This window comes from Orbilia oligospora (genome assembly GCF_000225545.1).
Source record: "Orbilia oligospora ATCC 24927 unplaced genomic scaffold scaffold00043, whole genome shotgun sequence".
Lineage (NCBI taxonomy): Eukaryota > Fungi > Ascomycota > Orbiliomycetes > Orbiliales > Orbiliaceae > Orbilia > Orbilia oligospora.
This window is the reverse complement of record NW_011645600.1, coordinates 980,129-1,007,123: the sequence shown is the minus strand read 5'-3', so window position 1 is coordinate 1,007,123 and position 26,995 is coordinate 980,129. Positions and strand designations below refer to the sequence as shown.

At 45.3% G+C, this 26,995-nt stretch overlaps 11 protein-coding genes across 11 annotated transcripts; 7 read left to right on the top strand and 4 right to left on the bottom strand.

Moving 5' to 3' along the window:
- Positions 1 to 59: 59 nt before the first annotated feature.
- AOL_s00043g310 (uncharacterized protein) lies at positions 60 to 1,257 on the top strand (the record flags this gene model as incomplete). The annotated part of the gene is made up of 2 exons (XM_011120796.1): positions 60 to 564; positions 644 to 1,257. 2 exons carry the CDS (start codon positions 60 to 62, stop codon positions 1,255 to 1,257), a joined length of 1,119 nt encoding a protein of 372 aa, XP_011119098.1.
- Positions 1,258 to 1,507: 250 nt separating this feature from the next.
- AOL_s00043g309 (uncharacterized protein) lies at positions 1,508 to 3,061 on the bottom strand (the record flags this gene model as incomplete). The annotated part of the gene is made up of 1 exon (XM_011120795.1): positions 1,508 to 3,061. The coding sequence occupies one exon, from the start codon at positions 3,059 to 3,061 to the stop codon at positions 1,508 to 1,510; it is 1,554 nt and encodes a 517-aa protein (XP_011119097.1).
- Positions 3,062 to 3,652: 591 nt separating this feature from the next.
- Positions 3,653 to 5,653, bottom strand: AOL_s00043g308 (uncharacterized protein; the record flags this gene model as incomplete). Its single annotated transcript, XM_011120794.1, has 3 exons — positions 3,653 to 4,890; positions 4,950 to 5,437; positions 5,508 to 5,653. The coding sequence occupies 3 exons, from the start codon at positions 5,651 to 5,653 to the stop codon at positions 3,653 to 3,655; spliced, it is 1,872 nt and encodes a 623-aa protein (XP_011119096.1).
- A 1,866-nt stretch (positions 5,654 to 7,519) lies between these two features.
- AOL_s00043g307 (uncharacterized protein) lies at positions 7,520 to 9,011 on the top strand (the record flags this gene model as incomplete). The annotated part of the gene is made up of 3 exons (XM_011120793.1): positions 7,520 to 8,616; positions 8,690 to 8,782; positions 8,849 to 9,011. 3 exons carry the CDS (start codon positions 7,520 to 7,522, stop codon positions 9,009 to 9,011), a joined length of 1,353 nt encoding a protein of 450 aa, XP_011119095.1.
- Positions 9,012 to 9,821: 810 nt separating this feature from the next.
- Positions 9,822 to 10,319, top strand: AOL_s00043g306 (uncharacterized protein; the record flags this gene model as incomplete). The annotated part of the gene is made up of 2 exons (XM_011120792.1): positions 9,822 to 9,949; positions 10,022 to 10,319. The coding sequence occupies 2 exons, from the start codon at positions 9,822 to 9,824 to the stop codon at positions 10,317 to 10,319; spliced, it is 426 nt and encodes a 141-aa protein (XP_011119094.1).
- Positions 10,320 to 11,172: 853 nt separating this feature from the next.
- AOL_s00043g305 (uncharacterized protein) lies at positions 11,173 to 12,118 on the top strand (the record flags this gene model as incomplete). The annotated part of the gene is made up of 2 exons (XM_011120791.1): positions 11,173 to 11,345; positions 11,437 to 12,118. The coding sequence occupies 2 exons, from the start codon at positions 11,173 to 11,175 to the stop codon at positions 12,116 to 12,118; spliced, it is 855 nt and encodes a 284-aa protein (XP_011119093.1).
- Positions 12,119 to 12,717: 599 nt separating this feature from the next.
- Positions 12,718 to 13,433, top strand: AOL_s00043g304 (uncharacterized protein; the record flags this gene model as incomplete). The annotated part of the gene is made up of 2 exons (XM_011120790.1): positions 12,718 to 13,278; positions 13,347 to 13,433. 2 exons carry the CDS (start codon positions 12,718 to 12,720, stop codon positions 13,431 to 13,433), a joined length of 648 nt encoding a protein of 215 aa, XP_011119092.1.
- Positions 13,434 to 14,032: 599 nt separating this feature from the next.
- Positions 14,033 to 15,049, top strand: AOL_s00043g303 (uncharacterized protein; the record flags this gene model as incomplete). Its single annotated transcript, XM_011120789.1, has 2 exons — positions 14,033 to 14,101; positions 14,168 to 15,049. The coding sequence occupies 2 exons, from the start codon at positions 14,033 to 14,035 to the stop codon at positions 15,047 to 15,049; spliced, it is 951 nt and encodes a 316-aa protein (XP_011119091.1).
- Positions 15,050 to 15,487: 438 nt separating this feature from the next.
- Positions 15,488 to 16,436, bottom strand: AOL_s00043g302 (uncharacterized protein; the record flags this gene model as incomplete). The annotated part of the gene is made up of 3 exons (XM_011120788.1): positions 15,488 to 15,831; positions 15,915 to 16,087; positions 16,192 to 16,436. The coding sequence occupies 3 exons, from the start codon at positions 16,434 to 16,436 to the stop codon at positions 15,488 to 15,490; spliced, it is 762 nt and encodes a 253-aa protein (XP_011119090.1).
- Positions 16,437 to 18,972: 2,536 nt separating this feature from the next.
- On the bottom strand, positions 18,973 to 22,404 carry AOL_s00043g301 (uncharacterized protein; the record flags this gene model as incomplete). The annotated part of the gene is made up of 9 exons (XM_011120787.1): positions 18,973 to 19,248; positions 19,330 to 20,865; positions 20,944 to 21,357; positions 21,460 to 21,516; positions 21,639 to 21,710; positions 21,774 to 21,800; positions 21,881 to 22,108; positions 22,210 to 22,266; positions 22,339 to 22,404. The coding sequence occupies 9 exons, from the start codon at positions 22,402 to 22,404 to the stop codon at positions 18,973 to 18,975; spliced, it is 2,733 nt and encodes a 910-aa protein (XP_011119089.1).
- Positions 22,405 to 24,853: 2,449 nt separating this feature from the next.
- Positions 24,854 to 26,529, top strand: AOL_s00043g300 (uncharacterized protein; the record flags this gene model as incomplete). The annotated part of the gene is made up of 4 exons (XM_011120786.1): positions 24,854 to 24,977; positions 25,034 to 25,118; positions 25,205 to 25,748; positions 25,819 to 26,529. The coding sequence occupies 4 exons, from the start codon at positions 24,854 to 24,856 to the stop codon at positions 26,527 to 26,529; spliced, it is 1,464 nt and encodes a 487-aa protein (XP_011119088.1).
- Positions 26,530 to 26,995: the final 466 nt, after the last annotated feature.

Here is a 26,995-nt window from a genome sequence, read left to right as displayed (position 1 = left end):
CGGATCGCTCATTAATCTTGCGCCGTCGCACAGTTTCACTTCTTTTATAGCACTGCACGATGTCTTATGGCGGCGGGTACGGTCAACCTGAATACCAGCAGCAGCCCGGTGGTTATCAACAACCATACCAACAGCAGGGCTACCAACAGCAGGGCTACCAACAGCAAGGCTACCCGCAGCAAGGTTATCAACAGCAAGGCTATAACCAAGGCTACCAACCGGGCCCCTCAAATCCCCATGGCCCGCCTTCTTTCGTCGGAAACCCATCGGATCCCAACGTCGGCCTTCCTCCAGGCTGGATCGCACGATGGGATCAAACGAATCAGCATTGGTATTACGTTGATACGAGCACTGGAAGATCGGTGTGGGAAAGACCAGTGATGCAGCAACAGTATGGCCCTCTGCATCCACAGCCTCAGCAACACTCTTCAGTGCCTCCACAGGCCGGCTATTATGCTGCTGGTGGGGCAGTAGCCGGTGCAGCAATTAGTGCGGCGGCGATGCATGCGCATAGTAGTAGCAGTGGAGGACCGGGAGGGTATGATTATGGAAAGGGTCATGGTGGTACGTTCTTACCAATATGTTTTGAAATACTTGGTGGTTTTGTGGTTTAACACTAATGTCGACTGATTCCTTCATATAGATTCGTCTGAGAAGAAGGACAAGAAGGATAAAGATAAAAAGGATAAAGATAAAAAGGATAAAGATAAAGATAAAGATAAAAAGGACAAGGACAAAAAACATAAGGACAAGGGCTCAAACTGGGGTACATACGCCGCTGTTGGAGCCGGTGCTCTCGGAGTTGGTCTCCTCGGTGGAGCTGTCTTAGGCCACGAAGGCGATAAAATCGAAAATTGGGCTGGTGATAAAGTAGATGGATTCAAGGAGGGCATCGAAAATGCACCGGAAAATGCAGCAGGCTGGGTTGGAGAGAAGGTCGGCTCCGTCGAAGGAAAATATGATGACTTTAAAGATGGTATCGATGATTTCAAGGATGATATTGAGAACATACCAGAAAATGTTGCAGGTTGGACTGGTGAACAAGTTGGAAAGGTCGAAGCTTTTGGAGACGACGTGAAACAGTATGGACAAGACTTAGACGATGCTTATGATCAAGGAAGAGATGAAGGTAGGTATGGGTCTGATAACCAATCCTCAAGTTCGAGTTCTTCGAGTAGCAGTGATGATGGCGGAGATGACGATGGTGCAGCTTATGACTATGATGATGGTGACGACGGCGGGGATTATGAAGATTAAAGGGATGCAAAGAGGAAAGGCTAATACCCGACCCCTCAAACGTTTTATTTGTGTGTTAGATCTAGACCTTTTAACAGTTCAATATAGAAAGCTTTGAAGCCGTGATATTATAAATGTATGGTGGTGGGTCGCTCATGAACGCCCGCTAGTGAAAGCCCGCTCACTCTATATGTCGCCACTCTTGCCAAAGTAACCAACCACCGCTTCGCATACAAATCTTGATGCTGGAAGACAGTGTGAGATCCGGAGATCAGACTCGAACCCCCCAGCCGCCCAGACTATTTTCGTCCCATCGCAGCCATTTCCCCGGTGGTCCCCATCTATACGCCTCTCCTTCCCCGGTCCACCATCTCCAAGCACTCCATGCAACAGGTTCGGTCCCTGCCACACCAGCCGCCAGAAAGTCATAGAAGAAGATTTCGCAGCTCCATAGACCCCATACCATCATCCAGGTGAATGTCACTGCCTTCCCTAGTGTCCCCTTCTCATTTACCCCCAAGATCTTTAACAACTTGATAATAACCATTTCGATTAAAACCCCCACCGATTGTATGACAAAGTACCCCGTTGCCGCAAGTCCCGTTCCATTCAATGTCCACGCACCAATGCCATGTAACCCCGCTGAATTCCAAAACGCAGAAAACACTACAATGACTTGTGCCCAGACATTTCCTCTTTCCAGTCCCAGCACTTGATATGCCACCCATTCTCCTGGATATGAAAATCCTTTCTTGAAGATACTATGCCAATAAGATGTCCAGAACCCTCTAAGACTAGTCGCTTCGCTTATTGGTCCAAATAATGGGGCCCATGAGGATGGAGAGGTGACTGGGATCGGGGTTGTGAATAGAACGGCTGCTATGCTAAACAACTGGCAAAGAATGGCGTATACGGCAAAGAGGGAGAGATATTTACGGGCGATATTGTGATATAACCATCGGATCGCGGGATCTTGTGGGACCGAGGCCGGGAAACAGATAGCAGTCCATTGTTCTTGGGACAATGCTGGCGGATGAAAAGGTGTCTTCCAGCAACCTGGGGTATAGAAAAAGGGGTCGTGGGCGATAGCGTAACCAAATGTATCGAGAATAATATATGCTAGAAAAATATAGGAAAAATGGGTGACTAGGAAAGAGATATGAGAGTCAGATGGTGAAGGAGGTGGTCTCACACGTCGAACTTGAAACTTAAAGCCTACACCTCTGGAAGCACATAGTAAAGAGAAAGTAAATCGGGCTCGCTGTCGAAGAGGATATGTTGCTAGAGTCGGATACCCAAGACCTGGATTGTCAAGTTTTGCGATATTCTTCGGGGACCCATTCGCGATATCGTTGGTGGAGCCATTCCCGGTTTGGTGAGTCCTCGCGTTAAGCTCCCGTTCTTCCCCTTTGGTAATGTGGGCCCCACCGTTTGTAATCCCATTCCCATGGTTGAAACCGTTGTTTTGGATTCCTGTATCGTCGGTTGTCCATCGAATGTCCTTGTCTCTTCCTACATCCTTCACAACGAGTAGATTGAATGCCTGAAGACTCCCAAAATACGCGCCGGCGCCGACACAAAACGCGAGACCCCAATGGCTACTGCTGTACACCACCGCTAACCGGACATATAACCCGACAATGACCGGCAGCGCGATCGCATTCCGTAAAAATGACTTATGCGGATAGCATAGAAGCGTTAAAAATAGCAGAAAGAGTGGTGTCAATGCTTCGTGGAGCAGGAATGGTGTTTTCGTAGATAGGATTTCGAGGCGCGCTGGGAACTGCGCAAACGGCATGACAGATAACAGTGGGAAATCTGCCATCTTATCAAAGGTGCACTTCTGAAGCTCGCGATAGGGGCTTTCGAGGTCGCGATTACTCCACAAGGCTGATGAGGCGATGTCGACGGTTTGTGGGTCCCGGCTTAAGGAACATGGTTAATATCAGGCCAGGCATGGCATGACATTCCATTGAGGCGCACAAGCAGACGTCATTGGCCGACAACGCAGATTTACTATAGCGGAGCTCGGTATAGCTGCCAATCGCGCAAGGATATTGAAGTCCCTCCAAACTGTCGGCTGGTTGGCCTCAAGACCTAAAATTCGACGAAGAAGGAGTGCAGAAGTGAAGTGTAATGAAGTGTAGTGAAGTGTAGTGAATTCATGAAGGTTCGAAGATGTACAAGAATTTGGATATTATAAAGCAGATATTGTATAAAGAATGAAGTATATATACCAACATGACAGAACATATAAATATAGCATCACCAACTCCTCGCTCAAACGAAATTTAAAAACTCTCAATATGATTAATGGCAAGCGTCTCGTATGCATCCTTGAAATATCTTAATGGTCGCGGTACTTTCCGCGTTCATCTAGTTCGTAGACATCGCTAGACTGCAGCCGGCCATATAGTCAGCTTCCATCCCGTCTTGTCTCTCCAGTGGGTAACTCTTGCGCAGGTGTAGCCGCTGAGTTCGGGCTCACGGCCGATACCCCAGACATAGGGGTAATCACATCGCCTCCATCTAGTTCCGCATAGAACCTAGCTTCAGCATTCTCGGGTCTTCGCTGTTGGAACTTCTCTCCGTGAGGTCGAAGCACCGGTGTCCCATCGGCCTCATTCCATTGCTTCTCGGTTGCAGGGACTTCATAAACACCCCCAGCAGCGGCGGTAGTATTTTGGTTATATGCCCCCTGACCACCCTGGTCATGCCAGCCGGTCTTTTGACCCCATGCCCCAGCCACACTTTCTCCTCCAAGTTCATTTGGCATTGTAGTGGAGCCGTCGACTTCGGGCACATGTGGCGAATTCGATTGTTTCTTATCGTCGCTAGGGAGATCTCCGCCCACTGCACCTGCAATTGCCTTCTGCTGCTTTCTTCTTCGGAAGAACCAAAATGCAGCGATGGCCCCGATAACAGCGACTCCTCCGACAACTCCTCCGACGATGGGTCCAATTGGCGTCGAGTCGTCATCATCCCCCCCAGCCACAAGCCTGACTGGAAGATGTGTAACAATGTTCTGTTCGCGGTTACTCCAGTCCGCCTGGAAGATCCTGAACGTCCCGAAATGATATTCTGCAAATAAATAAATTTCCTGCATAAACACCCTGCCCAACCTTGGGTTTCCGCCATCAGGTAGTCTCTTTAGAGGGAAATACCACGCCTTGCCCTCGGCGCCGAGAATTTCAGTACCAACAGCTTCTAGAGAGAAAGCATTGTATGGCAATTCAATCTCCATAGTTGTCTCGTTTTGTGCACTATCTGAAATAGTGAATACGAACGTCGGGTTGAGATCAAGCAATTGGTCGTGGGCTTCTTCGGTCAGGATGTAAAGGCTAACGTCCTCATTCCATGTAAGATTCAGTGCAGACTCGAAAACTCGACAGGTATCGTTTGGCAACCAAATATAGGAAGTAGCAGAATCGATAGAAATAAGTTGGCTGTCGGTTGTGCGACGCCAATCGGAATCGAGTAGCTCAGCTGTGCCCTGTTGGCCATTATTATAAATTCCGGAAACCGTGAGAGAGGAAAGGGCGACGAGGAAAGGATTGGTGTATTCGTTAGATTGCGTGAAAATCATTTCGTTATCAATGTAAAGTGATTCGTCGTAGCCACCGAAGACTAAAGAGGCAGACGCCGTTTTACCTCCTATAATACGATGTTAGTCCTGCCCTTTGTGACGATCGCATGCTAAAACTGGAGCATACTGTAAATGGCCCCGGCTTGGTACCCCCAGCTCAAACTTGGAATCAACCCTTGATTGTACATCGTTGTGAGGAAGCTGGGCTGTGGGTTATTAAAATCCGTGAAATTCGTTGGTTGGGTTCCCAATCCGAAGACTCCGAGAAACCAGTCCTTGCTATCCACAGCGACTACAACTTGGTCGTTGAACGTGATACCGCTATCCACGTTCGTTATCCCCAAACGCTCCAAACCATAGTTTCCGATCGCATTATTTCCCAAGTCCTTGGCTAGATCTGTTTTGAAGAGACCTTGGTCGTTCCAAGTACTCGAAGAGTTAACGTTAAAAGTTTTACCGCGCAAGTCGGCACATTGCTCTGCTGGTATATTACGGCAGGCTTCTGCGTCCACTACCCAAGTCTCTTGCCAGCCTGTGGCAGGCAGCACGCGGACGATTTGCGACGGAGTACCAATGTGCATAAAGAAAGTTGCCCACGCGCCATCGTTGCCTTCCCTACATTTCTCGTAAGGTTAGCAATCCGCTAGAAACTCTGAAAAATATTATTTCGACTGGATTATCGTACCAAGCACCGCTAAACGGCCACCTCACGGCCGTAGCGTTGAGATTGGGGATTTCCTGCTGCGCTCCTGCGCCTACCAACAACGTCGACAGGAACAGTGTTGATAGTGTTGCGGCTGAACCCATGGCGATTTTCGAATATCCTGCCATCTTTGGCGAGAGTGGGTCGGCGGCGACAGGTATCGTACCAAAGTTTCGTCGAAATGGTAATCCACCACAGATAGACCCAGGTGTCTTCTGATTCACTGTCGAAATTTACACAAATTTGGGATGCGATTAGATTTCTCAAGACCTCTTTTTTTTTGAAACGTGGGTGCATGCGAAGAATATAAAGGAGTAGCCAATGCACCAACATGCAACAAAATTTCTTTAAAAAATGGTGGCGTTCATCACAAGTGTGTACCACATTGGTCTGGTTCTTTGATCAAAATCCCCTCGTTTGATCCGTCCAATCTCATGAAGAAATTCACGCCGACAGAGGCGAAATTTAGCCTTCTTTGGGGCCTGTCAAGTTGTGATTTATCGCAGGTGACCCGAAAACATGTATATTTGGGGCTGTACTATGGATTGTATGTACCAGATACCAGCTCGGAGCGCGCAGAAAGCCTGCATCTTGGCTGCCATTTCGCCATGCAGGGCGTATTCGGGGGCAAGAGGCAGCGAAAGGGTAACAAGTCTCGATTGTATCGAGTTCTTTCCTGCGACTTGGTCTGTTCGCATTTGGTTTCTGGTCCGTCCAACTTTTCTTGTCCAGCCAGTCGCAGGGATACAAACGGCTAATTATTATTGGACAAGACTTGCCAAGGAGCTAGCGAGGCTGAAAGATTTCGAGGAAAGGCTTCCAAGCTCGAACATTTCAAATCTCGTGGGATCAGAGAGCTTGGTATTGCGCCAGTTATGTAATGAAGCGAAACAAGTGGGCCGGGAGCCGACCCAAAAATCGATGGGCCCTCGATGAGTTTAATATCTAATATAAAAGTCTGCATATATAATCGAGAACTTCTTTAGAATCGATAGACAGATCAAGCAATGCAAACACGAGATGAATGCAGGGCAAAGGGTGCTTACTATGATGGATTGCCTGTTACAATTTGTATTATCCTTGTGGAACGTACCGAAACCGCAATCGTTCGGCCTATCTCCCGTCATGTACTCCATGGTATGGGTGACAGGTACGAGGATATACCAGGCGAGTACTTTCTGTCTTGTAAGCCTTATTAAGGAGCATCGTTTGTTGATTGATTCTAAATTTATGGAAAGACAAAAGATGCATGCGTACATATATCGTATTAGTAATTGATGTGACGTTGGTGTCCTCAAGCTCGACCTCAAACGGTCAGACAGTCAGACATGTGAACGTTGGCTAGGAGATGGCATATGCGGTCGAGACCAAAGGCCGTTTTGGTAGATGTCCCAATCGGGAAGTGTCAAAATAACACGTCTACAACACACTTTGTGCTACACACCGCCATTTATGTTGCCAACCCAAGAGAAGACCCGAGATGTCGAGTCATTCTTTGATACAGGGAGTGTTACTACGAGACTCTCTATCCTTGGTTGCGTCATATGTAGCCCTGGGTATATGCAGTTTGGTCATTTTCCCTAGAAGTACGATCATAAAGTAGCGTCGAGACCAGACACTGGCATGTAGTGGTAGAGGTTGGGAAAAGGAAGGCCACATACTACTAATCTAGGAAGAGAATATCAAAGCCTTGAATATTTTACGCACCTTAACACCTAGGTAGTTTGTTTACAGGATAAGAATTGTCTGTAATGTGAAGACTATGTCATAATTGATTTTTTGATACACTTCCTGTTAGCCTGAGTTGCCTGTAATTCTAACGTACCATAAAAGCTATAACGGAATTCTTAATTATCACGTCCCCTCCACATCTTCTCATCCTCACTCTTCATACAAAAAGCGCTTACGTTCTTACCATTCGTGCTACACCACACGGCTACTATCGTCTTCAAGACCCTTCAAGACGGCCTTAAAGCATACAAACTCGCATCGCAATGTCTTCAATTCATCCTTCTCACTCATCTCCTGCTGGCGAAGGGCATAATTCTGCTTCTGAACTAGCTTCATCAATTAACAATTCTTTCAAACAAACTACTTCTATCGACAATACCTTCGAGAAAACTACTTCTCACGAGAAACCCTCTGAATCAGCTACCTCTCGAGAGAATCCTTCAGAATCACCTTACAATAATAACAAAATGGGTACTATTACTTCCAAGCTCGTTCCTGATATTTCTGATATTATCGATGAAGAAGTCCAAAATTTCAAGCGCAGCAAAAACAAAAAGACGGTCAAATTTGAAGATACTCCTGACCTTGGTGAGCTTCAAATCCCAGACCGAGATCGTTTCCCGCATCGTAAGTCCAAGGCCCAGAAGGCCCGTGACCTCAAAAACGCAGTCGAGGAAGATTATGACGACAACTGGCTCACGGAGTCAGAGTCCGACGGTGAAACTTCCGGAGATGGTAAAAAATTCGGCTTGTCCAAGGCCCATCGCGCCGCTTCACGTCGCCGTCTCGCTGCCCTGAATGCTCGCCAACGCATCTTCAAGGAGGATTTGAAGGAGAGAAAGAACATGCCGGTTCTTCCCAAAGAAGAAAATCGCTTTATCGACCGTAGCTTTCGTCATGGCCTCCAAGATTCCATCAAAGGATGGAAAGATGTCAGGTTTTTTACGACCAAGGAAACTGCTTCAGATCTCCGCCTCGATCATGCTTTCAGCGGTCCACGAGGACCACCAAGAGGCTCTCGTACTGAATACCAAGGACCTCCAACTACTTATCGCGATCTTTCTCGTCGCGCTTGCAAACCTCATGCTGCTACTTGGCCTGAGATCAAGGAACTCCTTCAAAAACGAGGTATGGATACCAAGGAGTTCGAGGAACGTGGAAGGGAGGAAGAGGAGCGACTTATCCAGCTCCTCAGACTCCACGAGGAAGGCTGTCGTGCCAAGCGTGCCGGAGCGAAATACGATGACTTCGGCGATGAGCTTGGGGACAGTGACGAGGACAATGACCATGATGTCGAACATCACAGCGGCGAGAGCAGTGACGAGGAAGAGGCGGGATTTCTCCCGCCTCCTGTAATGACGTAAGTTTTGACCCTGATATTCTTGCATCCAGATATAGAGCATTTTCTGATATAATAAATACCAAACCTTTAGCGGGTGGGACTACGTCAACCCACTCAACTGGTCCCTCGACTTGGTCCCAGAGTGGGTCCAAGATTTCTTCATTTGGGCTCAACAAGCTGAGCAGTAAGTCTCTGTCTTATTTTCTCTTCAAGATCGGCCATTAAGCTAATGATAAATCCTCTTTACCAGCCTCTACGACGACGACACCGACTGGTGCCAGATCATCTTTATGATGGTCATTTTCTGGCTGGGGGGTCTCTTTACCCTGCTCATCGTTTGGGTGATGAGCAGGGCAATGATGGCCACCGGCCAGTGGAGGATGGATGAGCCCGGGCATCCAGTTCCAATCTAAACCTTTCGCTTGAGGTCTAAGCTGGAACTGGATGGTGGGCTTAGCCGTCCGTGCCGTCGTCGCCGTCGTTTCTTCTTCTCCTGCTTCTCCTTCTTCTTCATCTCAATTTTGTTCCTGTATACAGAAAAAAACAATATTACTGCTGCAACTGCTGCCCTGAGGCAGCCTATTAATAATATGATCTATTGAAATTGTCCCACCTTTTTCTTCATTGCTCCCTTTTCGATCCAATCTTTAATCCTAGTCTTTCTAGAATTATTTCGTGCCCTTAGATCTTCTCAACAACATGCCTAAAAGTTATTCACATATTTATCTTAGTCACGCGTAGCTCCCGTCTGGGGATCTTGTCTATGGACTCCTGCCGTTTTATTTGTTTATACACTTTTCCTTAGCAACCAGAATTCTATTGTTGTAGAATCAAATCTAACCTCTCTTCTGCTTTTTGGATATTCACACCATGAGGGGCCTTTCGCGTCGACTAATGGTTGTCGGAACGTGGACGTGATAAATCTATTCTTCTCTTTCTTTCTTTCTTTTCCAACCGCAAAGTTCACGCCTGAACCTTTCTCCTCCATTCTCCCTCTTCCATCTTTGCTTCTTCAGCATCCCTATAAATCTGTCACACTTATTCCCTTCTCTTCATAGAATCAGTATATTTAGAGACTATCTGGTCTCGTAAGACTACCCGACCCCATTAAGTCTGTCAGCAATAACATACCTTCAAGCAATTGCCATCAAATAATCTCTCCATTCGCCCAATATCACAGCCGAGCTTCGAATCCTTACTAAAAACTTAAAAACACCGACAAGATGAAATATGCGTCCAAACCCAAGACACGAAGGGCGTCAGCCCCAGCCATGAGCCACCGCGAATTCCTCAAATGGCAAGAATCTTTCAGTGATAGTACTGACTCTATCCGTCTTCACTCTAAGCTCCGGTGCGTCCTCACCGAGTCGTTTCTTTGACTTTTAGAGCAAGTATGAATAACTAATTCTCAAAATCAAATCAGGAACATCCCAATCATCCGCCAATCCACCCTCCCCGATCCGAAAAACCCCCGCGATTGGTCTTTTAAACCTAACGGTGAAGCCGAGATCGTTCGTAAATGGAATCGAAAAAAGGACCAACGAAAAAGAGTAGCCGTCCGCATCATGAAGGCCTTCACGATTCTTTACCGACGAGATGAGCAATATGACCGTGTTGAAAGCTTCTCGGATTTGCGTCGAAAGATTCGCGCTCTGTACTTTAGGTTGAAGTATGAACCACCCTCTGACTATTTTTTCGACCCGAGGTGTCAGCAAATGTGATCTTCATTCAGAAATGATGATATTAACGATTAGACTTAGGTTGTTGGTTTGGATCATGGTCATTGCGCCAGCCATCGGTGCGCTAGGGACCTTCTATTTGTACATGATAGTGATGTTTAACCTTTGCCAGATCTTCCGGTATGTTTACTGGGACTGGACTTTGAACCCAAAGCTTATGCATAAGCCGATGGGCTACTAGTAGGATTGGTTGAGATATGGTCAGTGGGTTAGCGTTATGATATTTTGTGAATTTGGGGGTCTTTTGTCTCGCTGTTTGTTTGGCTGATCTTGTATAGCCTCGAATCCAGGCGGATCTTGTATCCATTCTTCCAGTTGGGGCTATTCTATCTTACCTGATGGCTCGATCTTAGGGAATATAATTAACTGTTCCCCTATTGCGGCTTGATAATGATTGCATCATGTTTTCAGTGATTACCTAGGTACTATTATCCTAGTCTCGTATCCATAGTCAGTAGTATTTCTAGAGTATCCACATAAGAGCGAGTGGAAAGTCCCCAACTCCCCAAAAAAGTTTCAACTTTCTGATCCCTACACTCTGCCCGCAGAATTGGCTGGCATATAGAAGAAGCCTAGGAGAATCGGGTCCATGGGAATATTATCGTAGCTTTTGTAGTTGTGTTAGTATATGTACAATGGATCGATAGCGAGGGGGATATTAGGTATATCAGGTTGAACAATTGGGAGGCTGGGTTATAATTACTAGATCAAAGCTCCGCATAGTTATAACTTTCATCTAACTACCCGTCATCGCAACCTCACAAACGTCAACCCGAACCAGCTTCGTTCAAGAGACCGTCGACGCGACTATCTTCCTAACCTCCTGCTACCAACGATGTCCAGCCCAGTGATGAAGAAGCAGAAGAAGGGCGAGCCCGTCAAGGGCACCTTTGAACGCTTCCATAAATGGGCTGCCGATGTTAATGTTGTTATCAAAGGCAAGAGCTACAAGCGACCACGTCTTGGTACGGGGCTCCCTCAAGATCCGAATCCACCACAGCAAGCTAGGTCAGTCAACCTCTTATTAACTCGTCTCATTGATCTGATTACTTTGATTATAGTCATACAGAATAGTGCCTGAACTTCTTCGTCTCTCTAGGTACCACCTCAAGGCTGTGAAAGGAAAACGTCGACGCATATTCATGCAGGATGACGATACCATCACGGGTGAATTCCCCCCCGAAGATAAAAAATGGTATGACGTCCTTGCCGAAGACAGTGACGACAGTGACTATTTCAAGGAGTCATGGTACGTCGGAATCGACAAACACAACGGATATTACGGACCTGCCGGCAAACAAAAACTGCACGTCTACCCACCACCGGAAAAAGAAGAAGATGAATTCTTGTATATCTGTCTCCTCGTCCAAGATGCGCTCGAAGAAGGTTACCCCGTCCTCCCGGTTTTTCAAAAATACATCCACGAAGGATTCAGATATCGAAATCGTCTCACATACTGGCAATGGGCTATGAGAAATAAACTGAGGATCTACACTCATATCCTTTGGTTCTCGCTGTATGTCACACCGTTGATTTGGTATTGGTTATTCTATCCTCCAAAGGATATGGTAGAGACCAAGCATGGGCTTGTGTGGCCGGCTCTTCCGGTTGTTGCACCTCCTGCTAACGGAATTAGTCTTCCGTTCCACTTTTGGCCCTTCCATGAACGGCAAAGAGTTGGATGGAGCACCACTACACTCATTGGTTATGGGCTCTTCTATACCTTCAATTTCTTCTTGCTCTGGCTTTATTACCGATTTAATCATCCTCACCCTTACTAAAGCCCTGGGAAGATTCAATCTGTGTGGCCTATTAGCTTGTTTCTCTTGGTCAGATATAATTGCATCTTTTATCTATGGTCATTGATATTCTTTACATTCCTAGTGTGAGGAATTTCGGATAGCCTTTAGCTGAAATCAAAGCTTCAAGACTATATTGCGATCTATTTTCAACTTTCCATCCAATGGGACCACGTTTCAATGCCACAATCATCCTAGTTATCGGTTCCCGTTGTTTTTAATGTCTTCACTCACTTCACTCTCTCATATCTTTTCTTTTTTTTTTACAGAAATATATGCTTTGTAGTTGTCAAATGTTTGCATGGTTTTCACTTTTTCTTAGAAAATTTTGTTTATTGTTTTCTGAAGAAGCCTAGGCACCTGACATCACTTGAGGCTCAGCTACTCAGAAAGCTCAGCACTCAACTATACCATTTCTTACTCTGATCATGAACTATAGTACTACTCTCCTGACCCTACTCCAATTACAGACCACCAGATAGCAACATCATCACCAATCTGATTACCCTATTCCACCCCAAGCTACCACTGTCCCTTTACACCATACTCAAATTTTCCGAAGGTCAATCTCGATCTCCAATATGTGCCGAAAAGTAACCCACCACAAAGGCTGCGGCCACGTCACCGCGAAGTTCCAGCACCGCCCTTGCAAACATGGCAGCTTTTGTCCCCGCATTGTCCAAGAACTGAGCGCCGACGATCGTTGCGTCGGGTGCCTAGAAGACGCTGAAACGATCATCGAACGTCCTATCAGACCTATTCGAGACTACCAACCCCGCCCAAGTACCGACCCAAACAACAAAGAAGAGAAGACCCGTAAAGGGGGATTCACCGAGAATGACGAGGACATTCGTGCAGAACAAGAGTTCCGACGTCAAGAGAGCGAATGGTTCAGACGTTATACGGTGGATTCCCTCTTTGACGAAGCGAGCTTGACGGCTCAGTATATGGATCAACGAACCGTTGAAGTGAAGGATTCAAGAAAGAGAAGAGCCGAAAGAGCTGATAATCGTCATTCAAGGACTTCTGGGGCGAGCTCTGGAGACGTTCACGAGGCGGATTCGTTCCAGTGGGTTCCTAAAAAGTGGTGGAAGAACATTTGGAAATGGAGGACCAGACCAGCGATGTTTATCGATGGAGAAGTAAGTATTTCCCGAGAATATTTCTAATATAGTATTCAGAACGGAAGAGAGGCTGACTTAGAGAATAGAATGGTCATAGCGCTCTCTGCGGATGTTGTCGCCATCGTCGAGTGGATTTCGATGAGTTCGCGCTTGCATATTGCCCTCGCGGCTAATTTGACAAGATGGAGGATATATTCTATTTATTTGTCACGAAAATTCCGATCTGGCCAATTCAAAGTCTCTAGACTATCTTGATTATAAACGACAATTAACTCCACTTACCTTAACTTCTCTAGTCTTCTAGATGCCACCAGATATGTCAGGAATCATGTCAGATAGTACTGCCTAGATCTAGACAGATACCTATCATTTAAACTATTCCTGAAAACGGAAATAGATAACCCTGCAACAAACAAGACTATTCTTGTGGTAGTCTCGTGGATAAAACAATCACATTTGTTGTTAGAATACGTGACGATCTACTCTGAAGGCCAACGATCTACATGGACGCTCTTAGAAACGTGCTTAGGGCCCAGTACCAAAGTAAAGGAGACGGGACTCTGTATCCATTTTAGGATCATCGTGGGTTAAAATGAGTAATCATTCTAGATCCGTCTACACCTCACTCTCCCATGATTACTACGATCCACTACCCATCCCTGCATCACAGCCTATCCCTTACTGCCTTCATCAGAACATTGGGCTAGAACCGTCTTCGATAGTTTTTCGGCTGCAGATCTACCAAACCGTTAACCTGTTATTTACCGGCAAAATGGGCCCTCGGGATCCACAACGATCTAATAGGGAATTGCCCTCGAGGCGTAGCAGAAGGTTGGCTCGAGTAAGCTCTTCAATTCAATATAAGATATAGTACCTCTATCATTCCGCTGACTAAAACCGGTTTCAGGAAAATCCCAAACCTCGCCCTTCCAATAGCTATTACCCAAGACCAACTAGTCCCTTTTACTACAGTCTTGAAACAGGGTTTTTAGAGGTCCAAAGGCCCGCGCCAGATCCTCCACGATCACCAGAGCTCCTAGGGAATGATCCCTTAACTCCTCAGGCTATCGAAAGCCTTAGATTAGATCATGATAGAAGTGTTTCTTTTGACGATGACCGGATTCCCCACGGCCCAGTCGGCGAGATGAAGAATGCACATCAATTCGGCCGCGCAGAATCCGCACCTGAACCTCAACCATCGATTCTAGACTGCGGATCACCAGACCTCAAGCCATCATGTGGATCCTTGAGTCGTATGATGTCTCCGATCCCTCATCTGGATATCTCTGACGACGGCTCCAAAGCGACCGATGACCCTCCTCGGAACCACCAAATTCTACATTTCTCAACTAGCAATCTCAGGCCTAGGAACCCTCCAACCTGCAATAACGTTGTTCCTAGTGCCCCTAGAGACTTCTTTCCTGATAGCGTTACTTGTTCATCTGACAATGCCGTACCACACCCGGATACACCAATCTCGCCCAAATTGGCCTCTTCACAACAGCTCCCAAACAGTCCATCTCCCGGGCAAAGTTTTGCTCACGATCAAGAAGAGGACCCTTGGGAGCGCTTAAATACTCTCGCAAGGTTGGCGGTTGCTGAAGTTATGGCTATAGAGGGAGACCAAGAGACCAAGAAAGCGCTAGACACCGCCAGATCCTCTGATATTCAGAGCAAAGAGTTCTTGGACTCCATAGCCTATCTCTCGCAGATTGATTACAGACAACCGTTAGTTAATCGGAATGGTTGGCACTACACTAGTGATATGGCAAGCGGTTCGTTTTTATAAGTGCGATAATGTCGACTAGGGCAGAAATTTGTGCCATAGGTGAGCATAACATGGTCCCTAACGAGGCTACTAACGGGAGATACTAGGGGAAATTTGTGAATTCCATCATGAGGAATGGCTGGAAAATAGCAGCTGTCTAGGAAGCTTGAGAGCGGGATAAGTTTCTAACGGCTGAAAGCATTACTCTCTAGCATATGGCTATGAATTCGGAATCATATATCATTAAAGTAGACGCTCTAGAATTCTAGGATGAGGTTTTGCGCGCGGGGCTAGGCCTTCGCTTCATGTTCTTGTTTCCTTACATTCACTCATTCATTCATTCATTCATAGCTCTCTGGTGTGCCATGGTGGCTCTTAGGTAGTCTAAATACACCAAGAGTCATTTTGAACCTCAATTCCACTTTACTCCAAGCATCGGTCCTTTTGATGTAGAAACAACTAATCTCTCCCAGCAATAATTATATTCTTCGCCAACCCTTCAGGGTTTGAAAACATGACTTCATGACTTCCCTCCATCTTCACAAATCGATAGATACCGAGTTTGACAGCCTGAGCTTCATACGTTCCGAATGGAACTGTACAGTCACTATCTGCGAAGAGAACAGATCGAGGGATCTTTGGCGGCATGGCAAAAAATTCCTCAGTGTTTGTAATGGGGTGCTCCCAGAAACCGTATGGTTGTTCTCGAAGGGTTTCGTGAACGGCTTGGACTTCTTCAATTGTTGCATCGCCCATGAAAGCGTCTCGGAAGACGGGGAAGGGGCAGGGGAATGTTTTATTTGCTGTTTGGCTGTGTTAGAAAAAACAAAACCATCTTTTATTGGGATATCAAGTGTGGAGTATGGAGTGGATATTGGGAACATACGAGATTGAGCCGCCATCCCGCCATAGAATACTTTTGCGAATGGAGGGCAGAGATCAAATTGACATTCTCCTTCGGAGGGGACGAAAGCATTATGATAGACTATTCTTTTGATCTTTTGGGGGATTTTAGTAGCGATAGAGGTGATTACTACTCCGCCCCATGAGTGTCCGACTCTATATTAATAGCAAAGTGATTGTCAAGTATTAGTAAACGTTAAACATTCACAGTATAAAATGACTGTAGGTATGTTCTAGTAGATAGATATGTATAGACATACAGAACGAACTGATCTAACTTGTGTTCTTCGATATAATCTAATATGCCTTGAACACCGTCGTCAAGGTTGTGGATTGTTTGCCCTACTTTTTCGCCGGATGTGTATTCGAAAGGGATTGTGGGGGTGTGTACTGTATGTCCTGCACTCTCAAGGTGAGCGCGGACGTTCTTCCATGAGTCTCCGTGATGCCAGGCACCATGGATTAGAACGAAAGTAATTGGGGCAGAGGAGGGGTAAGCAGGCATTTTGGGTACGTTTCCGAGGGCTGTTGGATTTTTGGTGTTGTGAGTTAAGTGCCTCGAAGCGGGAAGGGCGAAAAGGTAGATTATCCTTTAGGAAATGATTGAATTAAAACTAGAGACTACTAGCTAGATGAACGAATTGAACAAGATTATGAATGAGCGGGTATAAGCTTCTTAAATACACTTTGGCAATAGTCCGCCCCGTAATTTGTTACTTTATCAATCTAAACTTGGGATAGATTCAATTCAGCTCGGTTGGTTCCTTCTTGGTTCCTGGGCAGCTGAACGCTGGAAAGTTCAACGGCTACACAGAACTAACGAAGCTAAGAACCTATAAATCTCCACTGGTAGGCCCTTGCGCTTTGTATACCCTGCAGGTCTTGGGTACTTGGCCATGGGGACTAGTTATTGCACAGAAAGTTTATAATCATAAAAGAACTATTCGTGTGGCGATCCCGATGGCCTTTTCCGCTTGCCCTTTCGATCGGATTGCAGCATCCTCCCAAATCTTGCAGCTGCAGCAAAATTCCCAGATCAAGATTATGGCACAGCTCTATAGAGCTCCCAAATCTAAAGATTGATGCATGGTATATTGCGCGTTGTTTTCTCAGGGCTGCATATGTGCCGAACGGGGGATATCCCTTGAACCCCAAGAAATCTCGGCTTTGGGAACCGAGGTAAGCAGCAAATTGATATTACGGGTATTCGCAAGTCAATTGGTAGTTGATTTGACGGGGTTTCTTTTGTCAGATCAGAGGACGTCACTTAGTAAGATGTTTTACAGGAAGTTTGGACACCCATTGCCCAAAGTTTTTCCCTAGCTTTGCCTGATTGTTCTCGTTATACGGATGGTTCTGACGCGGTCTGACAGTTAGCAGTTAGGCACGGCTGGGATTACTTGTAGAATATACTCCGTCTATACGTTCTAAATGATGGAACTGCCGAGAATAAAGCATATATAATTACCCTCATTGACCCCTGTTAGAGTTGTGATAAGAAAAGGTTTCTAAACTATTAAATTGGCCATATCCCGGCGGAAGTTGAGCGTTCTTCGAAAAGTTCTGGACCCATGGAACAACCCCACCGATTTATGTTCTTGGAATTCATGGGGGGAACCTGAGCTGTTCGGTTCGGGTGCATGATGCAGGTTTCGTCACCCTTGCGGCTGCATGTTCATGGGAAGCTACCAGCCTAAACGATCGGTGCGGGGCTACAATTGGGAAAATTGAATTAAACGCACATAACATCACAAATACGACCCGTGTTTTGGAAGAGTTTTCTCGAGATAATGACTGAATGGAAATAAAATACTTCCTCTTAAGCTTGTGGGCAGTTTTCTGTGATAAATCGTAACTGGTTGTGTATAAAATGCTGAAATGCCAAGGTAGGCGCCTAGGCCCAGCCTCGGGATATCCATATGTTAATGTAATCAAAGATGGTTGGGGCGGTCGATCTTATTGTATCCCGACTAATAGTATCCATCGTAAGTGCTTCAGATCTACTTCGTTGTTAACTAACTGATTGAAAGGACATGGTTTCCATCAATCGAGCTCTGGGCGGGTGTTATACTAAAGCGTGCGCAAGATGCCGTCTGAATATTCGAATGAAGAGTGTGTAACCGAGAAAGCTCGAAGCTTTAGAAATTTATATTTTAGATGTGGGTACATGTACAGTCGTATCTACGGGATACTTGAGATCTCTCTATTGATATCTAGTATCCCGGAATACGAGATAATGACGTCGTGAACCTTCTCGCTTGACGTCGTCGGCATGAGCTAAGCAACCCGATTCGATTTCATAACCGGTATGGCGCTGCCGGCAAGGTGGCACAAATCACGTACACGATTCGACAACACATGCAATTCGAACTAGTACTGGTTCCGATAATTAATTATATGCCTATGGTTTATCATGCAAGAAGCATGTAGGCTTGACCGATATTATTGGGCCATATAGTTGGAAGGTGATATCAGTGAGGTGTGAGATTTGGAGTTTTGAGGGGGATTAATTGGGTTTCCGAGATAATCCTAGGGTATTAGGTGAGGACATTGCAGTGCAACTGTTGCATCTTTATCTTGCAGAATAATTAATAAGATCCGAAGATCTAGATCCAGCTCCAGCGATTTCTATGGTCGTTCGCGCCGTTCATGACCAGCATCAACTTTATACTTCGGCAAGTTGCCTAAACTCATTGGGAAACATTATGCAGGCTGAGAGGTGGGAACGTGGAGGAGGAGAAATCCGATTGACCTACAGGAAAGAACTATCGAAAGGATTCATTTTTTAGGCCGACGTTTCGAAAGTCCCTCGGTCGAAAGGAAGGCATCCCAAACCAAGATGAAAAGGACCTAAAAGTTACTAAAGAAAATAGACTCCATAAACCCCAGGATTGACAGGAAGTGGGGAAAAACTTAGAAAGGCTTAGGTATCTGGTCCCCAGGCTTCAAAACTCCAACTTGGAAACGACAGTAGGAACCAGGCCAAAATATTATAATATTAACATTAAAATTGAAGTACACGCCGAAATCAGATGCTCTCATTATGCCATATGTGTCTCACCATCCTTATGCCGACATGGCCATTGCGGCCTTCGCATTCCAATCTTTACACGATGTACCCGGTACGTAAACTCGAGAGTTGCGGTTGGCAGCCGCAAAACCGTCTCGCGGTACATCGTCTGGGCAGTCCAGTCGTAAGAACAACCAACAGCTCTCTGCATGCCACCCTCGGATGCACAGAGAAAGAAACTAATTGGCGGATTAACTGCTTCGAAAAGTGTTACTTCCATATTGTAAGTGTCTATTAACGTGAAGATCTAGTTTGCAGGGATAAAGTTCATTAGTAGACAAGTATTGGTTTATATAATGGTGGAATCAGATAATTATATAGGCCTTACCCTCATTTCCCCAGGTTTTGCGTACCGCGCCCTTTTCACCTTTTCGAGAACCTGTGGGTCCCGCGTTGGGTCAATCCCGATTCGCTCGCCGTGACTATTCAGAATCGACCTTGATAGAGGGGATGTGTTAATGGACCATGACATTCGTCCAAACGCCCCGCCAAAAAGCGCCCTTTCGACAGTAGCTGCACTAATATAGCCTTCAACGCCAAACATTGCTGCCTGTTGGCCAGAAAATTTACCACCGTATGCTAATTTCACTAACTTTGGAGTTCGAAGCAATACTGCGACGAAGGTGAGTAAAAGAATAACGCCAATAAACAATGCAGGCCTCAATATTGAGAAAGTAAAGAAGAGTAAAGAAATGATCAAGAAGAAAAAGTTGTAGTTCATCAGGTATAAAGCAGCTTTACGGATGAACGAAAAGTTCTTGGTGTAGTTTATCGGAAAGAAAGAGTCCCAAACAACGCTGGCGGCGAAGGCACCGTCGAGGATGACGGTATCGTTGTCGCAGACCGCAGCCACTTGGGTGTATGGATATATATCCCACAATGACGACTCGTATGTATCTTCCATATTGTACCACGGCTGATCAATCGATTTAGGCAGGGTGCAAATATAGCGTTCAAGGAGTGCGTCGGAGTCGTTAGCCATCGATAGTCGAGCGAATGCTTGAAACTGGGTGTCTGTTACATCGATCTGAGGTCTCAAGCGTAGAAGGCCCATAAGGGCGTATGCTTGGTCGCCTTTTAGGTACTCTACTGTTTTGCGCCGATATAAACACCCTAGCGCAATGACAGCTTTCTCCAGTCTACTGAGTCCGAGTGTTCCGATATAGCTATCCACCAACTGCCTAGACTCATGTGCATCCTCCCAAACCCTTCCTGCGAACTGATTTTTATTGATCGCAATGGGGCTATTTTCGCCTCGGATGTAAACGAGAATTTCTTTCCCTGGCGATAGAAGAACCTCTGGGAATGTCCACATTCGCTCACCCCATTGTTTCAACAGTTCGTCGACACCAAGCCGCTGGGGCTCATCTGGGGGTTGCCCGAGGACTATGATTAAATCACTAGCTCCACGGAGGACGTCTGCAATCCGAAAAACATCCGACTCTTCTTCTTCCTCAACACGCATACAGCTCCCTGAGACCCAAAATGCAACGACACCTGCCGATCTTGCTGCCTTTTCTGCAATTTGGTGAAGAGCTTTCATATCTCGCCGGGAGCTAGTAGGGAACTGGATTGTGCTCCAAGCAACAAAAGTATATGTCAAGTTCATGTTTTTGCCATCTGTCTTCTCCCACTCTTCAACAGATAAGACGTCATAGCCCTGGAGTTTAGGAGAGTCGGGTTTCCTTAAGAAACATAGATGGCGCGGTTTGAGTACTCTATACTCATTGGTATTTCCTATTTCTTTATTTCCATTGTTCTCAATCTGGTTTCTCCATACTTTAGCGGTGCCGAAGTAATAATAAGGGAATGGAGCAAACCGGCCAGAAAATTTGACGCTACCATTACTCCCAGTCTCCCACACCTATCAAAAAACCATATCAATATAATACTCTGTAGTATCACTGTACTAATGAAAAGTGGAGCTAAGGGAGAAACTTACAAAAACTACCATCAACATTGAGGCTAAAAATGCTCTGACTACTTGGATACCATATGTCTTCCAAGTCCCGGGGTTTTCATTATAGTCGATAATCCAAGTGGCAATGCGGACTTTTAACTCAGAAACATTACGCACATATGTTCGACGCCAAGTTGACGTCCCTGGTGCCTGGTAGATATCATCTGCGCAAGCTACGGTCAGTTTGCGCAGTCTCCCGTCGTCATGGTCGAGATAACGTTCATGGCGCGGCTTTTCACACACTCGAGCGGCAAAGTCTCGGTATCGGTACTGAATTGTATCATCGTAGATATAAGCTGGGTTTTGAACCCAATCGAAAGTTCCCCAGCGGAAAATTGAATGGTGCCATTGATTCGTGGACTCCATGAGGCGCTGTGGTCGTTCATTATATGTTTTCTGTCCCCCAGTCAGCCACAGTTAGCTATTGACTTCTATATTGTGACTCGGGATCTATCGTTTCAATAGTTTAGGTATGGGAGCCGTAAAAGTTAAACTTACACCATTGATATCATTTACTTCAGCATCATCTTCAACAAGGTTTCTTTGGGATGTGAACTAGAGATAAAATTTTCAATTAAGCGTACTTCTAGATACAACTTGTTTGGATTTGTAGAGAACCACTGCAAACTATCCAGCTACAGTTACTTGCGGAAAATGTTCTCAAATGTGCGGCGTACCCTTGAGCTTGACTTCTGGACCGGCTCCTGATCTCCTCCTTCACCTTGTGATACCGGGCGTAGTTCATAAGACTATCACAAGATGTTAGCTATGGTGCTAAGGAATAATAGTGTAATTCGATTTATTAAACATACATGTACAGACTGGCCTGGCGATGGCGACTATCAGGCGAACTTCGTTAGTTACCACTGGTATAGTAGCCACCATATGAAAATTAAATCAGTTATATAATTATGCATACCCGTTGTGGTGGTTCTAGCCATTGATGAGCGCTAGGCTCAGATGAGCCTGAAGGATAGTAGTGCTGCTGGGGCACTTGGAGAGGTATTGGCGCGCCTCTTTGTTCCTGCTGGTTACTCTGGTATCCATAATTCTGACCGTAGTAATGTGGAGTCGGTGGGAATGCATTTTGATGGTGAGGAGTACTACCCCCGGCCCCAGTTCCGAAAATATAGCTTCCATGATGACTCTAAAGGGTATTGGTGTTAAAATTTCGCGTTCAGAGGTATTTAAAAAATTAACGCCACAAAAAGGCAAGGTAGAACTGCAAAAATATTAAACATGTCATACAGGGTTTAAAGTTCCAGGTCTGTGGTTTACAGCTGAAGACCGTCGAATTTCTGACTCCTTGATAGGCAATGTTAACTCTTGGCGTCCAAGGCTCCTATAAATATTGACTTAAATGACTTCGGTACTCACATCTTCGAAGTCGTCAGGCCCTGGAGTGTAGCTTCCTCCATGCCTCTCTTGCCTAATTCTTTGCATTCCGCCTTGTGAACTAGACCGTTGGGACTAAATTGTATTGCAGTCTAGTTAATGATGTAATCGAGACTTCCAAAATATGATTTATTTCCGTATCAAACGAAATATACCACTTTCACGCATATATTTGGTTACAAAGGGTTTATACAAACCATTCTTACTAAAGTTCTGCCGCCTCTTTCAGGTTCAAAATATGCGTGTACGACTGGGCCCTCAAGAGCGCTGGATCTGAGACAAGTCTTGCTGTATATTTTTGCTCTAAAGCTACGTTTTGATAAGTAAAGAAGCCTTAATTTTGGCGATAATGATTTTATGGACTGTGATTGTCATACATCCATCTTAAATATCCTGGAGGCAATCGCTAGTCCTTTATAGGAAAAGAAGGCTGCCAGATGTTAAGACTGCTGAGCATTCTTACTAGAATGTCGGAATCATAATTAAACGTTGAGCGGTCCCCGTAACATCACTGTAGAGCAAGCCCGAACCAATATGTCCATCATGCAGGCAGACACATAGGATCCCGCTTGATAAGGTTTAAGGCTGACAATACAGTCCGAAAAGTATAATGTATCGATACGTATCACCTGGGTCTACAATAAACCAGTTTTCAATTCGGTGCACGGTGTGTGATGCCGGCAGAGGTACCTATTGGTAGACATGGCTATAGACTCGAAACTAACTAACACAGCCACATTTTGAAATGTCAAGCTCCATTAAAATTAAGCTAGGTTTTTATAACGTGCATTAGAAATATTACCAGCAATTCTTCCTGAGGCCAACCTGGGTTGGTGGATATACATAGAGGTCCAACAATACATGAGTTCGAGGGCTCTCGATCAGGATACGCTGCAGGCCCGCGGGTCGGAACTTCTCGCTACATATGCGGTTCGAATCATAAGATGCATGTTAACATAAAAGCATCAGCGATACTACCTATACGCCTTGTAGGCGTACGAAAAGCATACCCCCTTCTCCCCTCAACCTGTGACTCTTATTCGCCACAAATTTCTCGTTTTTAACCTCCAAAATTAACCTGCTCACAAGCATGTGGGTATTTGTATTCTGTAGCTATCATTCGTTTGTTGGAGTGTATCAAGCAGCTGCAGGGCTGCAGGAATTCTAAAAGGGAAGCGGGCTGCGCTGTTTCGTCGCGACATTAACCCCTCATTTCAAGATAACGTAGGAAGATGATGTTGTATATTGTCACACGCGTTAAGTCCATATCTTCGGAGTCGCCGTCGAGGCCGCTAAAATATGAATTCTTGGCGCATAACTTGTCGGATTCAATCGATCCAAAACTCTAATGGCTTTTGAATTCGATCCCCGCCACATGTGCACATTTGAACTCCATGCGAAAGATTTTATCGTTTACTGTGCAAGGATTTGGTGTCCTCGGAGCTGCTAAGTCACAATTTTGCTGTACCACCGACACTCCATCTTGCAATGCGCTTTTGGCGTTTTGATACAATTGCGGTGGCCGAACTGGGGGGTTTGATGGGAATCCGCGGGCGGTCCGGCCTTATGTTAGCTGGGAACGAATGCTCAACCAGACCGCAAGCTGTTGATGTTACACAAAAAATTGTTGGAATCCGGATTCTTGGTACGCGAGTGTACATGTACTGTACCAGCGCAGCAGATACGAAAAAAGGCTACCCCGCTCCATCCTAGTTTATAGGTCGCTATTATACCACCACCACCTGCAACTTGTAAGGGTGAGAATTCGAGATTAAAAGGAGAAAGATCCTCCTCAAAGTGCCTATGTCTAATTTATCGAGATTGAAGTATCCACAATGTGAATTTTTATCATGACATATCTTGTCTTGCTGTATTCTCTTGGAAACCAGAATTAATGCTACTACAAAGCAGTAGCCTAAGTTATTTAGGCTACTTATAGGTTTAGAAACCTTCAAAGTAATCATGATCACGATTAATGTGATTAAAGTTCTCGATGCAAAACATATTTGGATTCTAGCTATTACCGTATCTCATGATTCATTGTTGCAGATCTGGATTCATGGAGTTTGTGCAATTAGTTTGTTATTCAGCTGCAGGATGTACACACATGCACATGCGGCTCAAAATTACACTTTTGGCTTAAAGACCTATAAGGCAAATATATTGCAAATGGTGGTGGCGATGATGCATCCCGGTATATCCGTTTGGATCCTGCATAAAGTTGACAATACAAAAGATACAGTGTATTTGCATTCTGAGTTCGTGGAAGACAGAAGTTCTTCTGGTGGGCTTGATTACAGTTAAGCGTGCCTTTTCTTTCAGAGCCTTCCACTTGGCTTCGATCTTAATTCTCTCTTGCTTGATAAGCTGTTCAAGAAAAGCTCACACATGAAATTGCCGCGCGGGCACTTTATTGCATTTTTTATTTTATTTTTGCGTTACGGTGAGAAGCCAAACAAGATCAATAATTCTTTTTTTTTTTTTTTGATTTCTCAGAATGTCCTGGACGCCTGTGAAGGAGTCCTATGATGAGTTTCAGGGACAGCAATCCGACCCTTGGGAAAACCTTCAATTCTTAAAACCTTTTGGCCAATCAGTCGAAATATGGGAAAAATCCAATAGTAAGTCGCATGCCATCCCATTTAAAAAATCATTCAGGTCCTCATAATTGGATCAGAATCTCCTAGCGGGGTTTGGCGTGGGAATATCACGGATTTTACGAAGATTACGCATGGGCTCGGGTCTTATCAGATTAGAATTATGTATGTCTTCACACATCCCCAATGATCAAAAGTGCAATTTGCAACTTTGCTTGCATAAAACGTGATACTCATCCCTACTAACTCAGATTTGCGCCTTTGGACATATGGCGTAATGCTCCGATCTGCATCCCAATCTTCAGCGCCCTGGATATCCCCCACAAGTTTATATCTGAGTGCTCACAAAACGTTTGCCACAGCTTTGGCTCCGAGAGGCGTGGAAGTGGCGTTAATTTCAGCTGGTTCCACTTCTTGTGCAAAAACTTATCAATAGACCGCTCAGGAAACTACCCAGAGATTAGAAATAAGGTTCCTATCTCTTCCCTTTTCACACGGGGCGAGGCTGTAGGAAACTTTGATGGCCAAATGGTGGTTGAGCTTCCTCAGGCAGATTATAGTTGGTTGAGATCTGGGTTTGTCCTCAGAACGGAACCTGATGGAGCTGTTACGCTCGTATGCTTTGGGGCCACGCCATATGTGAAGCGAAGACTTGAGATGTGGATTACAAGTAAGTCATGGGCTGCGGTGACCGAAGAGCCATATGCCTTATTTGATCTTGTGATGGATGGACTATTCTCGGAGGTCGATGCGACTTCGTGGAAGATGGCGGATGTTTTTAGACCGATAGAAACGGTAGGCGTTTTAATACATATATACATATTCATACCGCTGTTAATATTGCTGACAATGGTAACGTTAGTAGAGCATTTTACAAGTCGCAAAAGCCGGTTTCCCAGCCCTCGAGAAACATGTTGACTTCATCGGGCTTCATAACTGTCTCAAACACATTATTTACCTTAACGAGGCTGTTGCTTCTTGCCTCCTCGTCGTAGATGCTATCAAGGCTACTACTACTTCGACGGCTTCTATTCAACTTCCAGACTCTTTATCTCACCGCCGTTCTCTCTTTACTTCAACATCGCTTCGTCTTTCTAGTATTCAACAACGAGTAGAAAACACAATCGCACTATGTTTCAATCTAGTATCCCAACAAGACTCGATGATGATGCGACATGAGAGTATGGTAATGCGCCAAGATGCCAGTGCAATGAAAATACTTGCTTCGATAACGGTCATCTTTCTTCCCACTATGGCCGTGGCCTCAATCCTCGGGAGCCAACTTTTCCTCTCCGCGGTTGTTGTCGCCGAAGACAAAGATGCACAAGAGATTGTTGAAGTTAAAACCAGCCCTCTGTTTAATATTCTGTGGATGTTTGCCATCCCGATGACTCTGGTGGTTATGGTGATGGCGATTGGGTGGAGTTGGTATTCGCATGTGACCTTTCCTAAGACTTCAGACGAGATGAGGCGGAGGCTGGAGGAAAATCAGCGAGTGCATCCGACCTGGGTAATGATGCTTAATGATAGATTCGAGAAGGCAAAGGGGGGATTCAAACGCCGGCACGCGGTGTAGGTTTGTGGAGTTGGCTTTCGGCCTGTTATATGCTCCATTGTTTCAACGGATCCTGTCAAGCAATCTCAAGGGAGGGGCGTTTATATGCTTAGGACTACTTAACTGAAGGGTTCAATCGAAGAGTGAATATAATGGGCATACGGGTAGGGTTATCAATATTTTTTACCAGTTTAAACCTGCACTATTAAATTATACGATTAGACGTCGTATATAGTTGATTTCGAGAGCTAAAGGTGCTCAATAGTTTGCAACAATGTATCCTTGCGTATATATGCGGCCCTGTGAAACTGCCTTCGTGCATGGCCGTATGGTATCCGAACAACCAAGGCCATTTGAAGGAAGAAAATGGCTATAGCTACTCGACGTAAGACGTACTTATGTCTCTAGTGCACAAACAGTTCAGGCCTACGTGATTCTCAGAATATAAACGTGTTTTTGACAAGGATATATTGATAAAATAGATACA